Genomic DNA, 14,639 nt, shown 5'->3' on the forward strand with positions numbered 1-14,639 from the left:
GGCGATATTATCGCTCCTTGAGGTGTTCCTTTGCTGGGGATTTTAAATATCTCCGATGTGATTTGGCAAATACTGATGCGTGCCTCGCGGTTCGAAAGAAACGCCCTCATGTAATTGTAGGTACGCTCGGCACAACCCGCGAGTTCGAGTTCCTCGAGTATTGTGGCGTGAGAGACGTTGCCGAAGGCTCCTTAGAGATCTAGTGCTAGGACTAGTCTCTCGTCGCCGTACGGTATATTAGTTAAGATTTCGTCCATAAGTAGGAGAAAGGCGTCATGACTCGATAAACCCGTGCGAAATCGAATCATGGAGTCCTGGAACCAGTTCCGCTCTTCCAGGCATCGCCTGCAGACTGCCATGGATCACTCTCTCATAGAGCTTTCCCAGGCTAGACGTGAGTGATACCGGTGAAAGTGTAACGATCGAGGGATTCTTTTTTCGTTTGGGGATCATAATTATTTTAGCCAATTTCCATTCCTGATGCAAGTCACCCTTGACCAAGCACTCGCCGTTGAAAATATTTGTTATTTTCGTTAGCACCGCCGAATCCATGTTTCGAATCATTGAATTTGTGATCGAGTCTGTGCCCGGTGCCGAGTTTTTAACTGCGGCTTGTTACACATCGTACCCTTCCGCATGCATTATTTCCTCGTCTAATTTAGGGTTCGCTTCTCCCACGTATGGTCTCCTCGTGTAGGGCGATTCCGTCGCGGGTGAGAGTCCTATGTATTTGTTCTAAAGGGCATCGAGTACTGCTTCCTCTGCACCCTCGAAGATTTCTGCTATAATTTCATGCTTCTTATGCGTGCCTAGCGGTTGGAAAGAAACTCGTATTCCCCCATCTTAATTACAACGTGTAGCCCGATGCTATCGTTGACTTCCGGCGTGGGCGCTCATCCATAGATAATGCCATCGATTTGGTAACGTTTGTTCAACATCAAAAGGTCTTAAAAGACTCACTGCGACAATATTCCTTGACATAAAAGGCACCTATGATAATGTAGCACATTATGGCATTATAGAGGCTCTGATTGAAGCCGGAATCGGTGACCATACTTTTCAGTGGCTCGGCAGTTATTTGACCGACAGACATTTCTGCTGGCTCCAATGCCACTCATCATGCCGGCGTTCCCTTTCCCATACTGCCCCTCGCGCTTGTGCCACTGTTTGCGCGTTTGTCCTCATGTTCTTCCACTGCCGGCTCCCATGGCACTCATCATGCCAGCGTTCCCTTTCCCAGACTGCCCCTCGCGCTCGTGCCACTGCTTGGCTTTTGTCGTCTTCTTTCGTAGCTGACTCCGATGCCACTCATCATGCCAGCGTTCCCATACCGCCCCTCTCACTTGTGCCACTGTTTGCGCGTTTGTCGCCCTCTTCCTCCACAACTGGCTCCGATTCCACTCATTCTTCCAGCGTTCCCATATCGCCCCTCCCGCCCGTGCCACTATTCGCGCGTTTGTCGTCTTCTTCTGCAGCTGGCACCAATGCCGCTCATCATGCCAGCGTTCCCTTATCACCCGTCGTGCTCGTGCCACGGTTCGCGCGTTTATAGTCGTCGTCTTCCGCTGCCGGCTCCCATGCCACTCATCATGTCAGCGTTCCCATACCGACTCTCGCGCTTGTGCCACTGTTCGCGCATTTGTCATCGTGGTCTTTGACAGCTGGCTCCGACGCTGCTGTTCATGCCAGCGTTCACTTTCCCATACTACCCTTCGCGCTTGTGCCACCGTTCGCGCATTTGTAGTCGTTGTCTTCCACGCCGGCTCCCATGCCACCCATGCCAGTGTTCCATTTCCCATACGGCCTCTCGCGCTTGTGCCACTGTTCGCGCGTTTGTCGTCATGGTCTTCCACAGCTGGCTACGATGCCGCTCATCATGCCAGCGTTCACTTTCCCATACTGCCCCTCACGCTCGTGCGACTGTTTGAGCGTTTGTCGTCGTCTTCTTTCGGAGCTGGCCCCGATGCCGCTCACCAGCCGGAGTTCCCATACCGCCCCTCGCGCTCGTGCCACTGTTTGCGCGTTTGTCTTCGTCTTCCACTGCCGGCTCCCATGCCACTCCCCATGTCAGCGTCCGCATACCGCATCACGCGCTTGTGCCGCTGTTTGCGCGTTTTTCGTCGTGGTCTTTCCCAGCTGGCTCCGATGCCACTAATCATCCCAGCGTTTCCCTACTACCCCTCGCATTCGTGCAACTGTTGGCGCTTTTGTCGTCGTCACCTTCCACAGCTGGCTCCGACGCTGCTGTTCATGTCAGCGTTCCTATTCTGCTCCTCGTGCTCGTGCCATTGCGCGTTTGGTGTCGTCATCTTCCACTGCCGGCTCCCATGCCACCCACCACAACAGCATTCCCTTTCCCATACTGCCCTTCGCGCTCGTGCCACTGTTTGAGCGTTTGTCGTCGTCTTCCGCAGCTGGCTCCATGCCGCTCATCATGCCAGCGTTCCCATATTCCAATACCACCCCTCGCGCATGTGCCACTGTTCGCGCGTTTGTAGTTGTCCTCTTCCACTGCCGGTTCCCATGCCACTCATCATGCCAGCCTTCCCATACTACACCTCGCGCTCGTGCAAATGCTGGCGCGTTTGTCGTTTTCGTCCTCCACAGCAGGCTCCAATGCGACTCATAGTGCTAGGGGTCCCATACTGCAGCTCGCGATCGTGCCACTGCTTCCGCGTTCATCGTCGCCTTCCACAGCTGGCTCCGTTGACGCTGATTACGCCAGTTTCCATACTACCCTTCCCTTTCCGAAAGCGCTGATGGCACTGGCCCACTGCCAGTCGGTGCGGTCATAATGGTCTCAAATTGTTTGCCTCAATATATCCCGAAATAAAAACATGTATTGAGCTGCCCTCAAATTTCGCATTAGGAAGTCGTAATCGTCGGACGCATTTTTCCTCCCTATGTAGCTATCACGGACTTTATGCCTGGAAACTAAGCCAATACTTATAGCAGAACAATAATGAAAACGATGTTGTGCTGTGAAAGTATGAAACTGCCTTGTTGTTCTATGCCGTTCTGGAACAATATTAGGACTTACTTTTGTTCTTGTATTTGTAGCTGTCTGAATATGTAGGTTAGTCCATCCGTGCTTTAAGCCTTCACGGTAGCATGTATAGCTTTTTTTCTCGGTCACCATTTTTTCACCTTGTGTACTTCTTTTATGTATGTGTGGCGAAAAATAAACAACTGATTCATTGATTGAGTGATTGATTGATTGGTGCTCTATAAAAAGTCACAAGTCTCTCGAACGTGTATAGTCGATTGATCTGTGACTTTGCACCGTTATTTCGCGATTCCCTACAGGATTTCCATCGGTCAGACATAGGATAATAAATTCAGGAGCTCACTCGACAGACGCCACGCCTCTTTAAAGAGCGAAGTGCCACCGATGGTGATCCGAAGCGAGTCACTGTCAGTTGCACTAAGTATATATAAGGGTGTCCCATATATCACGCACTAAGATTTGAAAATATGCAAATGCCATGTAGCGGGCAGAACCAAGCTAATGTTTGCATCGCCTGGAGATAATCAGAATATTTTATTGCATTCCGCCTAATTACACAATGATTTTAATTATTTAAGCACCATTGCAAATATTATAATTGGATTAAAAGCGTCAATGAGAAAATTGTAGAACAACATGAAAAACTCGTGATACGGATTTCTGTTGCTCAGTGCGTGCTACACAAAAGTGCTTTTCCGAACATGAAAGGAGCCCGCGAATATACAGAAAGATGATTTCTAAAGCTCTGCTAAATCACAGTTGCACGATGTTGGGTGAGCTGGTATTTGGTGCCATATCGAGCGACGCGAAAGCTCTAGGTGGTCGTCCGTGCTTTAGGCGCTTTACAAGATGAGCTGGAAACCGTATTCATTCGTTATGCTGCACGATGAAGTATAAAGAGTAGTGCCTGAGCTCTTCCCTCTCTGTTGCTTGTCACGCATTCTAATTCATGGGGTGCGCAATCGATCACGCCCAAACTCAGCGTGACGCACCGGCAGCGAAACGTTGCCCACTTAGACCTGGCGGGATGCAAATTGAACCGAAACGGCACTGGTCTCGTAGTGTTCCGCACTCGGTCAATGTGCGAGCTGGTTATCGGGGGAACCGTTCGCGCAAGGTGACAGAAGACACGCACGGGGAAGTCCGTTGCGCCCTTTATTCGCTTTCACACTGAGCAAGTTCATCAGGCTCGAGTCGTCACGTAAACACAATCGCTTCCTCTGTTCTCGATTGCTTATCATGTACGGCAGTCCTTCTGGCAATGGGCGTCTTACGAGAGAGAAACGACGCGAGAACAATGAAGAGGATCCTTTGGCTTTGAAGCGCCACGACATTTTCTAAGGAAGGGTCTCCGCTTGCAGCACTGAACGGCCAAGCTACTGCCAGAGGAGGGCATTCGCTGAGCGAAGCCCGAGTCGTCCAGAGCATACAGACACCTGCATGGCGGTCGCCCCGCGAAAGCGCATTCTTGCGGAGCCCTCCCCGCGAGGCCACAGCGACAGGGCTTCTTCTGCTGGCTCCTAGGGGCTGCCGTAGATGAAGCGACGGAGGGGGGGGGGATGAGTTGGGGCTAAGGAGAGAAGCGGGGGTCGAAGATATGAGTCGAGGGAAGGGGGGGACTCACATGGTCCGTGCAACAGGGGCGCTGGCCGCCGTCTCTTTCCTTTTCTTTTTTTTTTTGCCTCGGAGCGGCGGCGGCACAGGACTGTCATCTCCGCCGAAACGGGCGGTTGTTGGGAGCCTCCGGGAGGAAAGAATGGAGGGGTGTCCACGCCGAAGAGGAGGGTACGGAGAGAGAGCCCCACCACTGCCACCACCATCTCCCGAATCTTCTCGGGGCCAGGCCGCTGTGCCGCGGCCTAGCCACCGGTGCCCCCGAGGCTTGCCGCTCCCCCACCCCGAGAGCCTTCTTGGCCGCCGAGATGGGGGGAGGGCGCACTTCTTTTTCTTCCGGCAGCGAGCGAGCGGCAGGAGCCTCATCTCTCGGTTCCCCGAAAGAGCCGCGGCGGCCAGCACAGCAGCAGTAGCCGCGGCTCTCCCTCGCGGCGTTACCTGCTGCAGCTCCCCCTCGCCGTCATCATTGGCTTCTTTCCCCCTGGGCCAATGCGCATTCGGTCGGCGGCACTGCTTTTCTGGGCGTTTGCTTCTTGCCCAGAGGGGGCCCAGCAGCGAGCGAGGGCGAAGGAGCCGTCCTGCAAGTTCGGCTAGCGACGACCGGCCTCCCGGCTAGACAGGGGCCGCCAGCGCGGCACTCCTCCCCCTCCTCGCCCGATCAGCGAGCGAGCAAGCTGTGCTGCTCGCGGCAACTTGAGAGCACGACTGCCGCGGCAGCCTCCGTCGGCCCCGCAAGAAAAGAAAGTCTCGTCGGGCCCTGCTCGCGTTTCTTTCGCCTCCCTGGATTTGTTCTCCGGACTCGTCGGACGTGCGCAGCCAGTGCCGCGCGTGAATGAGTTCTTCTCCCCAGCTCGACGGGGAGCATGCCGTCGTCCGAACCCGACTCAGGTCCGGACTCGGCGCCCCCGCCCGGAGATCGTGGCCGTCCACCGGCGCTCGGCTGCGCGGCTTCTGATTGCAGCGCTCTCCGTTGCGGCCGCCGGTGCTTGCGGCTCGCGCCGTCTCCTTTGTCTTCGTCGGCTTTGAGCACGCGTGGATTTGGCGTTCATCGTGGCGTCGAAGACGTGAGGTGCTGTCAGTCGCCGCCCTGCTCCCGCTGCCCCGAGGAGTCCGTTGTTGCGGCGCGTGCTGTGCCAGTGCTCGGTGTGGTGGCCTCGCCAACGGCCGGTGTCTGTGTCCCTTCGCGCGCTCCTCGCTTGCGGCGGCGACGCTGGTCGCGCCCTGACGAGGCGGCAGCTCGGCGGCGGTGCCCATCCGGCCGCCCGTCGTCATGGCAACGCTAGGCTTGTCCAAGGTGTTCATACTGGACAAGTACTTCGCCGAGTTGCAGAAGTTTTGGGAGACGGAGCGCAAACTGCAGGGTGAGTTTTTCAGTGTCACTGCTGCCCGGCCTGCCCCAGTTTTGTGTGGCTGCCCGCGAGAAACCTGTCCACGCATGCTTCGACGCGCGTTTCTTCTGGCTTCAAAATGCGCACAGTGAGACGCTTTTCCTTTCTAGCCATAGCGGGTGCAAAAAGGAGAGTGGCGTCTCATACTAAAAACAAATCGCATCTTGCTGTCATTAAACATGCAGCGAATATGTATGCGGCTGCTGTCCACATATTTATTGAGGTACTAGAACAGCGTTGTTGTACAGCGCACAAATCTGAGCTTTCGTGCTGGCACATTATACGATGTGTTAATCTGCCCCGTCTCTGACCAGCTGTGTCAACTTCATTATTAAATAGAAATTGTGCTTGCCTGATCACGAATACGTTTATGCAAGTCGAGCTGCAAGAAGTCTGTTAGCGAATATTCACGTCTTGAAAGCCACTGATCGGGATTATTCACCCGTGCTTCACGGTAGTGTTGGGCAGTGAATAAATTGCCGAAATACAAATACAAATATGCCTTTATTTTCATAAACGTACAGCGAACTCAACGAACTCTACCACGCTCAAGGAAATGGGAGGCATTGTCACTGTCCCGGGGCTTGTTTCGAAGCTCTGAGAAGCGGAGCCTGATTCGTGCAGCAAATGCATAGATATAGCCATTATTGAATAATCTGTCTTTATGCAAAGTTGAAGACATTTGTTACGAGGTCTCTGGCGCCTCATCAAAGAACGAGCATAACGTAATACAGCAGCCACCGTCGGTGTTCATTTATCTCGTATGTACGAGTTAACGTGGGCTATGTCTATCTCAATAATGCGCTGTCCACAGCCGCTGTGACATGGCGTCCTTGCGAGGGAAGACGCTCCCGTGATCGCCGCTGCCTTATCTCTTCGCGAGGGTTTATTTGAGAATGGTTCTTGCATTTCTAGACGCACCCAGTTGCGATAGTCACGGGCGCATTAAGAAGACGCACAATCCCGGGCAGTTATTGCCAGAAAGAATGTGTCCATGGGGACGCCGATTTCAAAATGCGCATACTTGCGCAGGTTCTTCCAATATGCCATAGCAAACCAGTGTCGGTGATTGCAGCGCCCCCGCAAAATTTCACGTGCATTCTTGGCATGCAGCATGCACGCATATATATACACACACATACACGGTGACATATTAACATGTGCCCAAGAAAATGTGTACTTTGTTCACTCCCAGAAACCTTAGTTCTTTTGTATGTGAACTTTAGAAGTTGTGTCATCACATTTTCTGTAATCGTTCCTTCTGTCGTTTTCATCGTAGTTTTGAGCCCCATTACCATTCCAAGAATTATCAGAGTAGTAACCGGTACCATTTAGGCACCAAAATCGCCAGAAATGCCGCAAAAGAAATATAATAATAATAACACGTGGTATCAGTGCAGGTGAAGTTTCCTTTTTTTTTCCCCTCGGTTCTAAGTGAAGCTGCGTATTGTGGCTCACGTAGACGTAGTACCAAATTTACACCTGCGTTCGCGCGCATTTTTTGAGTATATCTCTGAGTTTTGCAAATCATGACTCTCAAAATAAACTCCGCGTACGGTATGTGTATACACGAGGACATTTGTCATCTCCACAACAGATTCAATAGTTTCGTCGCACGAAGGAAGGAAAGGCAGGGAGGTTAACCAGTTTAGCTTAACCGGTTTGCTACACCACACATGAGAGAGGGATGGGGGCAATGAAAGATGGGGAAGGGGAAGAGAGACAGCACATAGCACAGCACACACACATCGTCCGTTAGAGTCCATCAATCTGGCATGGTACGTGATATCACTGTCACAGCCGCTTGTCCAATCCCGTCTCTTTCAAAAACCGAAGTAGTCCCTTCGTCACCTTCACCTGCGATGTCTTCTGTCGGCGGCATGTGAAAATCGTGTCGAGGGACAATGGTCTAGTGTCAAGGTGCGCTAGAACGGATGCCAGGGACTGTCGCTGAACATTATATTCAGGACAGTCGCACAGAATGTGTTCCAGCGTCTCCTCGCAAAGAAAGGCATTGCAGAGAGCGTTGTCGGCCATTCCAATGCGAAATGAGTACGATTTCGTGAAAGCCACCCCTAGCCATAAGCGATAAAGCAGAGTCGCCCCTCTTCCGCGGAGTCCAGTTGGCATATAGAGATGCATCAAAGAGGGCAGGTGGTATTGACGGTTGCTCTGGTTAATCTGGCTGTTTGGTGTGCACCACAGAGAGAGCGTGATCTCCTGTGCAAGCACTCGAAGTCTGCTAGCTGCGTCGGATCGTGAAAGCGGTATGGCCTCTTGTGCGTCTTCAAGAGCTGCCCGAGCGGCATTATCGGCGTGTTCGTTTCCAGTGACGCCGCAGTGACTTGGCAGCCACTGAAACGTCACGTGGTGTCCTTTCTCCTGTGATGTATTGAGTAGGCATCTAATATCGAATACGAGCTGTTCGAATGGCCCGCGACGCAGAGCTGATAGTACAGATTGTAGGGCTGCCTTTGAGTCGCTGAAGATTGACCATTGTCGAGGTGGCTCCCGATTGACGAAACAAAGTGCAGCGCGAAGAGCAGCTAGTTCAGCAGATGTCGATGTTGTAGGGTGGTCAGTCCTAAAGCTGATGGTAATAGCTCTTGCTGGGGGACAACCACAGCACCGGATGAACATTGGATGTTTATGGAGTCATCAGTATAAATGTGTTCACTGTCCGCGTACTTCTCGTGCAGAAGAAGCAGAGATAGTTGTTTCAGCACAGGCGACGACAGTTCAGACTTTTGTCCGATTCCTGGTACACCGAGATGGACTGTGGGGCTGATAAGACACCAAGGGGGTGTCGATGGTTTAGATGCAGCGGTGAAGCCCGAGGGAAGTTTGTCGTTGTACTTGATGATAGTTTTAGAGAATGATGATTGGTGCCTGTCTGAAGGTAGTGTTGCAAGGTGGTGATAGGGTTCACGTGCAAAATGTCTGATGTGCATTCTCAGGGCTTCCACCGTAATGTGAGTTCGCATTGGATGGTCCCGAGCAATCGCAAGAGTTGCCTCTGTTGACGTGCATCTGGACAAACCGAGGCAGACTCTGAGTGCTTGAGCTCGTGCAGAAGCAATGTGCAGTTACACAAGAATACTACATAGATATGTATCCCCTATTACCCTTACAGGTACTTCGTCGCACGAAGTACCTGTAAGGGTAATAGGGGATACATATCTATGTAGTATACTTGTCTAACTGCACATTGCTTCTTGCAAGTAGTTTCTTTTTCTTTTTTTAATTTGCAACCTCCCAGATTAGTATTTAAGGATATTTTCTGTGGCTTTACTAAGTTTCTTAGAGTAATTTCCCGAATGGCATTGCAATTGAACTTGTATCATAGTAAGATGGCAAAATACCTAATTTTTAACAGGCGTTATTGACCAGGCTACTGCCCACCGTCCATTAACAGTGTCGCTGGCGCGGTCAATTGGAGGTGCTGTTCTATCAAAAAAAAGAAAGAAAAATAAATAAACTGACTTAATCACGCGGACGCATCGGAGGCACTCTGTTACTACGCTAGAGAGGCAACTTATATGCCAATGTCGTAACCAACCTGTTGCAGTTTTTGGTGCTTCTACGTGGAAATTCGCTAGCCAGTACGTTATGCGGCAGTGATGTTTGAAACAACATCGTACGTCAGCACATGTCATCAAAAAAGAACATGCAAGGGAAGAACTGAACCAGCTAACCAATTGTGCTTTCGTTCCCGTCGTAACTTTTCCAGCTGGTGCACGCAGTTTGTGTGTGTGTGTGTGTGTGTGTACCAGCTATAGTTAGTCAAGCATTATAATACCTACGCTAGATTTTGTAATACCATCTTGCACCGTGGTTTCTTTCTCTCTTTTTTTCTTCCTTTTTTTTTTGCGTGGCTTGGCTAACGTTAGCCGGAGCACACAGTGTATATACAGTGCCTCGAATAAGTATAGGCCCCATTGGGACCCTGAATGATGTGACCGTAGGCATCACATTTTTCTCGAAGAAGCTGGCCTATATTTCCACTCATAGCACACATCGAAACCACGCAATGCGTTGCATTCATCGTCACATTGCCCACATTTTACGCGGCCGGTGACTCAAAACAACTGCAAACAAGTGAAAGCACAGCAAAGGCAGCCGTGTCCGCAAAATCTGCCCGCCATGGAGCTACGTAAGGTGGCACTCGGGCTGATATCGAATGAGTCATGGCGCCGGTTCGTAAAGGTGTAATGACCTGTTGAGCCAGGACGCTCTGCCTCGAGGAAAGCTTCTCGTGTATCCGTACTAACTGGAACGCGTGCATACATCGTGCAGCCAAGTATCAGCATCCGTGCTATACCTGCGTCGCGCTGTCGGTGATTGCGAGTCAACTTCATTTAATGGGCGAAAAATAACCGCGTAATGACGCGACGTGTTTCAGTTCCTTCCATATCCAGTATTGTTGAGGCTATACTGAACCAGAGTATTTGAAGCTTCACCATCCGATTTACTTGGATTGTTCTACACTCAAATCGAAAAGCAATAGATTGGGAAGCTGTTAGGGTTGGGAATGTTGGGATGCATTTATAAATATTATAACTTGGTTATAAATTGCTCTCCTGAAGTCATCGATATTATCGTCACGTCATGACACGAGGGAGAAATTCGCCGGTCTTGTAGACAACGCCGTCGAACCTAGCAATGGCGCTGGTTACGTTATGTTGCTCATAATAAATCGACTGCTCTGCGCGCTTCTTCCGGCTCTGCTGAAGCGTGAGAGCGACAGCAAGCGCAGGAACCGACCGAGCCAGTGTGTGCCGTGACGTCACGGTGTATCCGAGATACCGTGGGTACTGAAACCAAAAGTTGTTCGCAGGAACGAATATTACGTGGCACATCGCTTATGGCGCTCTCACGCTTCCTAGTATTTTTTCTAGACATTAAAGGGTTCTAGCCTTCACCTAACACAGGCAATGACAAACGTAATATTAGCTCTGGTTTATTGCAAAATGATGCTGTTGAGGAGGCTCCCGGGCGAATGTCCTATTCACATATTAGGAATACTTTTTCAGACTGATGTAACGATGCTTTTTTCTCATTTTTGCTTTATGTATTTCAGTATATGCAGACTTCAGGGTTGTGGTATTGTTTTTTTATTGCAGTTGCAAAGTTGTGAACTGGACGCACCATGTCACTTCAAACGTTACATTTTACGGCGATTTTTTCAGAAAGCTACAATGACGTAGATCAAACACCTTTTGTCCAAATTTGTTACATGAGACAATTTTTTTACTTTTTTTCATTCTGCAAATATCACCTTAATTTCTTCCTTGGCTTTTGAACGGAACGATTTGCCTGTTTTCATGTATTCGAATAGGATTTCAAGATTTTCTTCTCGAGTACCGCTCATTGGCAGTCTTGCTTAATATGTCGTCTTTTGGTCGGCAGACCACGAAATGGCGTTTTAGGTCGTCCTCGAAGGTGTGTGCTACTTCGATGAGCTACAGCTGTAATTGACGTCCATCCAATGGAATTCATTTATCTGTCGTGGGGGCTCAGTGGCTATCGCACTCTGCTGCCGAACACGACGTCCTGTGGCGGTATCCCGACCGTCGCTGCCGAATTGCTATGCGGGTGCGAAGCGCACGTATACTTAGTCTTGTGGCGACAATTTCATCGCGATTCGTTGCTACTCGTCGTCCCTCGTAGCCTTGGTACGCCGCAGTGAAGTTAGGATTGTCGCTTTGATATCGTAAACATATTTTTTTTGTAGATTTCTTGTTGCCAATACTGAGCCTCCAACGCAGTAGCCCCGCCCAGAAAGAAAGGTCATCGTGGGCCCGACAGAGGCTACCTGTGCAGCGCGAGGCCCTTCGAACAGCTTGCACCCTCAGAGGCTGCAGTCACAGCGTCTTATTGCGCGGAACACCAAGCATATTGGTTGAAAAGCAACTCGCTGATATTCCTTCAACTGAGCCAGTCCAGGTGTCGATTCTGACGGGGCCGACAACCTTTCAAAATGCAAGCTGCGGAAACAGCTAGCCCTCCGATTCAGCTTCAGAATAAGCTTTTGAAGCGCACAAGCTCATGTCCCTATAGAGCGTGAGACGTAGTTCACAGATTTAGCGTTGTCGTTACAGTTGTCCTCACGCTGGAATTATGTGCGAAGGCTAAACAAAGGCCTCTGTCGCCTGGTTACTCGGAAGGGCAATGTGTGATCGTGACGTAGTGGGGCGCTGAGGGCGCTCCGGCTCCAAATCTGCGCCTCTCTAAACTCGTCACCCCGGTGCCATGGATACTGGCGAACGTGGAAAGGGAAATTTCCCTACTACTAGTTCGTTTTCTCGTTTCATTCGGACTTTTCGCTAACAGTATATAGAAGACAGACACAATCTGCCTTATATATACTGTTATAGCGAAAAGCCAGATTAAGTATTCTACCATATATTGCAGCCTAGTCAACTATAGTGCGTGAAGTCGTGCAGACTATTTCATTGTGCAGGCACGTCTGCCATCCATCCTTCCATCCATCCATCCATATTTCTCAGTATTGGCAACAAGAAATGTTCAAAAAAATTATGTTTACGATATAAAAGCGACAATCCTAACTTCACTGCGGCATACAAAGGCTATGAGGGACGACGAGTGGCAACGAATTGCGACAATTCGTTGCCAGTCACTTTTCTCTAATAAAAGTCACATAAATGTTTCGCTTTTCTTGACTTTCTTAATAGTCAGCGTGTTCCCTGTAACACTAGACGACACTTCTGCGTATACATATGCGCCTACTAGTCAAGCTCGCGGTGACAGTAGCTCTGAAAAAAAAAAAAAGAAAAAAAAAGAGGAGTACAGGAGAATGGTCACGTGTACGCACATTAGAGCACAAACATTCATTCGTGAGTGTCGGACTTTGTATGATTTACCCGGAAACTGACATTTATAGCTTTAAACGTGCTCGTCAGCGTTGATTGAGCTCCGCGCCTATTTGTGTGCTTCTTGTGCTGCGAAATTCGATTTTTTTTTTTTTGTAGTCGCCGCCAGTGTAATTGGCGTGAAAACAGGAATGTTTGTTGTACTTTTTTGAAGTGAGAAGACAGAGACATGAACCTAGAACACGCGATTAGAGTTGGACAAGCGGCTCACTCACAACTGTAAGTTCTCAAAAGGCAAATATATGTATATATATATATATATATATATATATATATATATATATATGTACTTGAAGAATTTCAATGCATGAACATCCACGAACTACATACCGAATCGGCGTTTTGATAGCAACGTTTCTTGTAGATTATTCGGCCGTTTTGTTCATTTGCTGGTCTCCTTGGGTCATTCCTGCAATTTATTTATTTATTTACGCTACCCTCAGAGTAAGTATACATTACAGAGAAGAGATTGTTGTGCATAGAACGCAGAGGACCTTTCTCATTGGACAAGACCTTGGGACCATGATATCGCGCATCACAGATTAAGAAGGCCACCGATAACCCTGCAGCAATTCCAGAAAGCAGCCGGACTGAGCTACCATTGGGACAGAGCGCTGATAATTTTCATTACGCCGGAGACTCCAGTGCACATCAACTGTGCACTTTTCTTGGTCCTCCTGACCTTTTGCTCCCGTTTCCCCTTCCACAAAGCAGGGTAGCCAACCGGGCGCCGTTCTGGTTTGGATTTTGCCTATCCTTCTCTCTCTTTCTTTCTCAGAGGGTCGACTCAAATCAAGACAGCAGAAACGCGGCCTCGAAGGAAAATTAAGCCGCAACTGTTATTCTGTGTTACATCGGAAGTCCCCCGACTCGAATACAAAGTGGAGCGATTCCGTGTCCCTTCACGAAGCGTCCATTCGCCTGCCGCAAATAACGAGGCGGCCAAATGGTTTAGCACCCGCGCGCTAACCACGGCGTCCTCCTGTACACGACATGCTCGGCATCCGCATTCCCCGCGCAAAGGCCGATCGGTGGCGCTTGACGCCTCTCGTGTGCCTGCGTGCATGGCTGAACATGAGAGCCGTCGGCGACGGCCATGCTTCGAGCAGGTTCTTCTTTTAACGCGGCCTGCTGAGCACGCAGCGCGTCAACAATTGCCCGATTGTTTGCTGGGACGCAGTCGGGCCCGCGGCCGGTCTGCTCTCGTGACTTCGTTATTATTCACGATTTCCTTTTTTTTTTTTTTTTTGCAGGCGGCTCATGTCCGCCTAATTTAGTTTTTCTAGTCTATTATCTCGTCCTTTCCTGGCTTCACAGCGGAGTGAAGAGGGCCAGCCTGCGAGCATGACACGTATTTCTTAAACTCGAGCGAATAATTGAAAGCAGTTCCCGCTAATTGCTCTGGCACGTTTCGTTCGTCGAAGGAAGGGGAGCCACAGACACGCTCCGCGCGAGTGGGGAAAAAAAAAAAAAAAAACCGGACCGTAGCCGCTGCTCGCGTTCCCCCCGAACGGTGAGCCTAAAACGGGCACCGACGGGTTGACATCGATGCCTTGTGCCGGTGAAAAATTATCCGCACCTCTCATCTGTTGTGCATGCAATCTGTCCAATAGGCCGAAGAAGCGGCTGTAGGCCTCCCTTCCGTGGCACAGATACTTTTCTTTAAACTGTTGCAACAGTTGCCCTGATGTCACGGATTTATCAGAGTTCCGCGTTGCCAGGGTACATTACATTCCA

The 14,639-nt window shown here is 50.1% G+C and overlaps 1 protein-coding gene across 2 annotated transcripts in view; it reads left to right on the forward strand.

The window, feature by feature from the left end:
• The first annotated feature begins 4,160 nt into the window (after positions 1 to 4,160).
• dachs (unconventional myosin-IXb-like dachs) overlaps positions 4,161 to 14,639 on the forward strand; it is a 205,287-nt gene continuing 194,808 nt past the window's right edge. For both annotated transcript variants that reach the window (XM_050174498.3, XM_055068261.2), the window contains exon 1: positions 4,161 to 5,982. In XM_050174498.3, coding sequence (XP_050030455.2) covers positions 5,892 to 5,982 — 91 coding nt within the window. In that variant the 5' untranslated portion in view covers positions 4,161 to 5,891. The remainder of the gene's footprint in view (positions 5,983 to 14,639) is intronic.

Source organism: Dermacentor andersoni, chromosome 8 (assembly GCF_023375885.2).
Source record: "Dermacentor andersoni chromosome 8, qqDerAnde1_hic_scaffold, whole genome shotgun sequence".
Taxonomy (NCBI): domain Eukaryota; kingdom Metazoa; phylum Arthropoda; class Arachnida; order Ixodida; family Ixodidae; genus Dermacentor; species Dermacentor andersoni.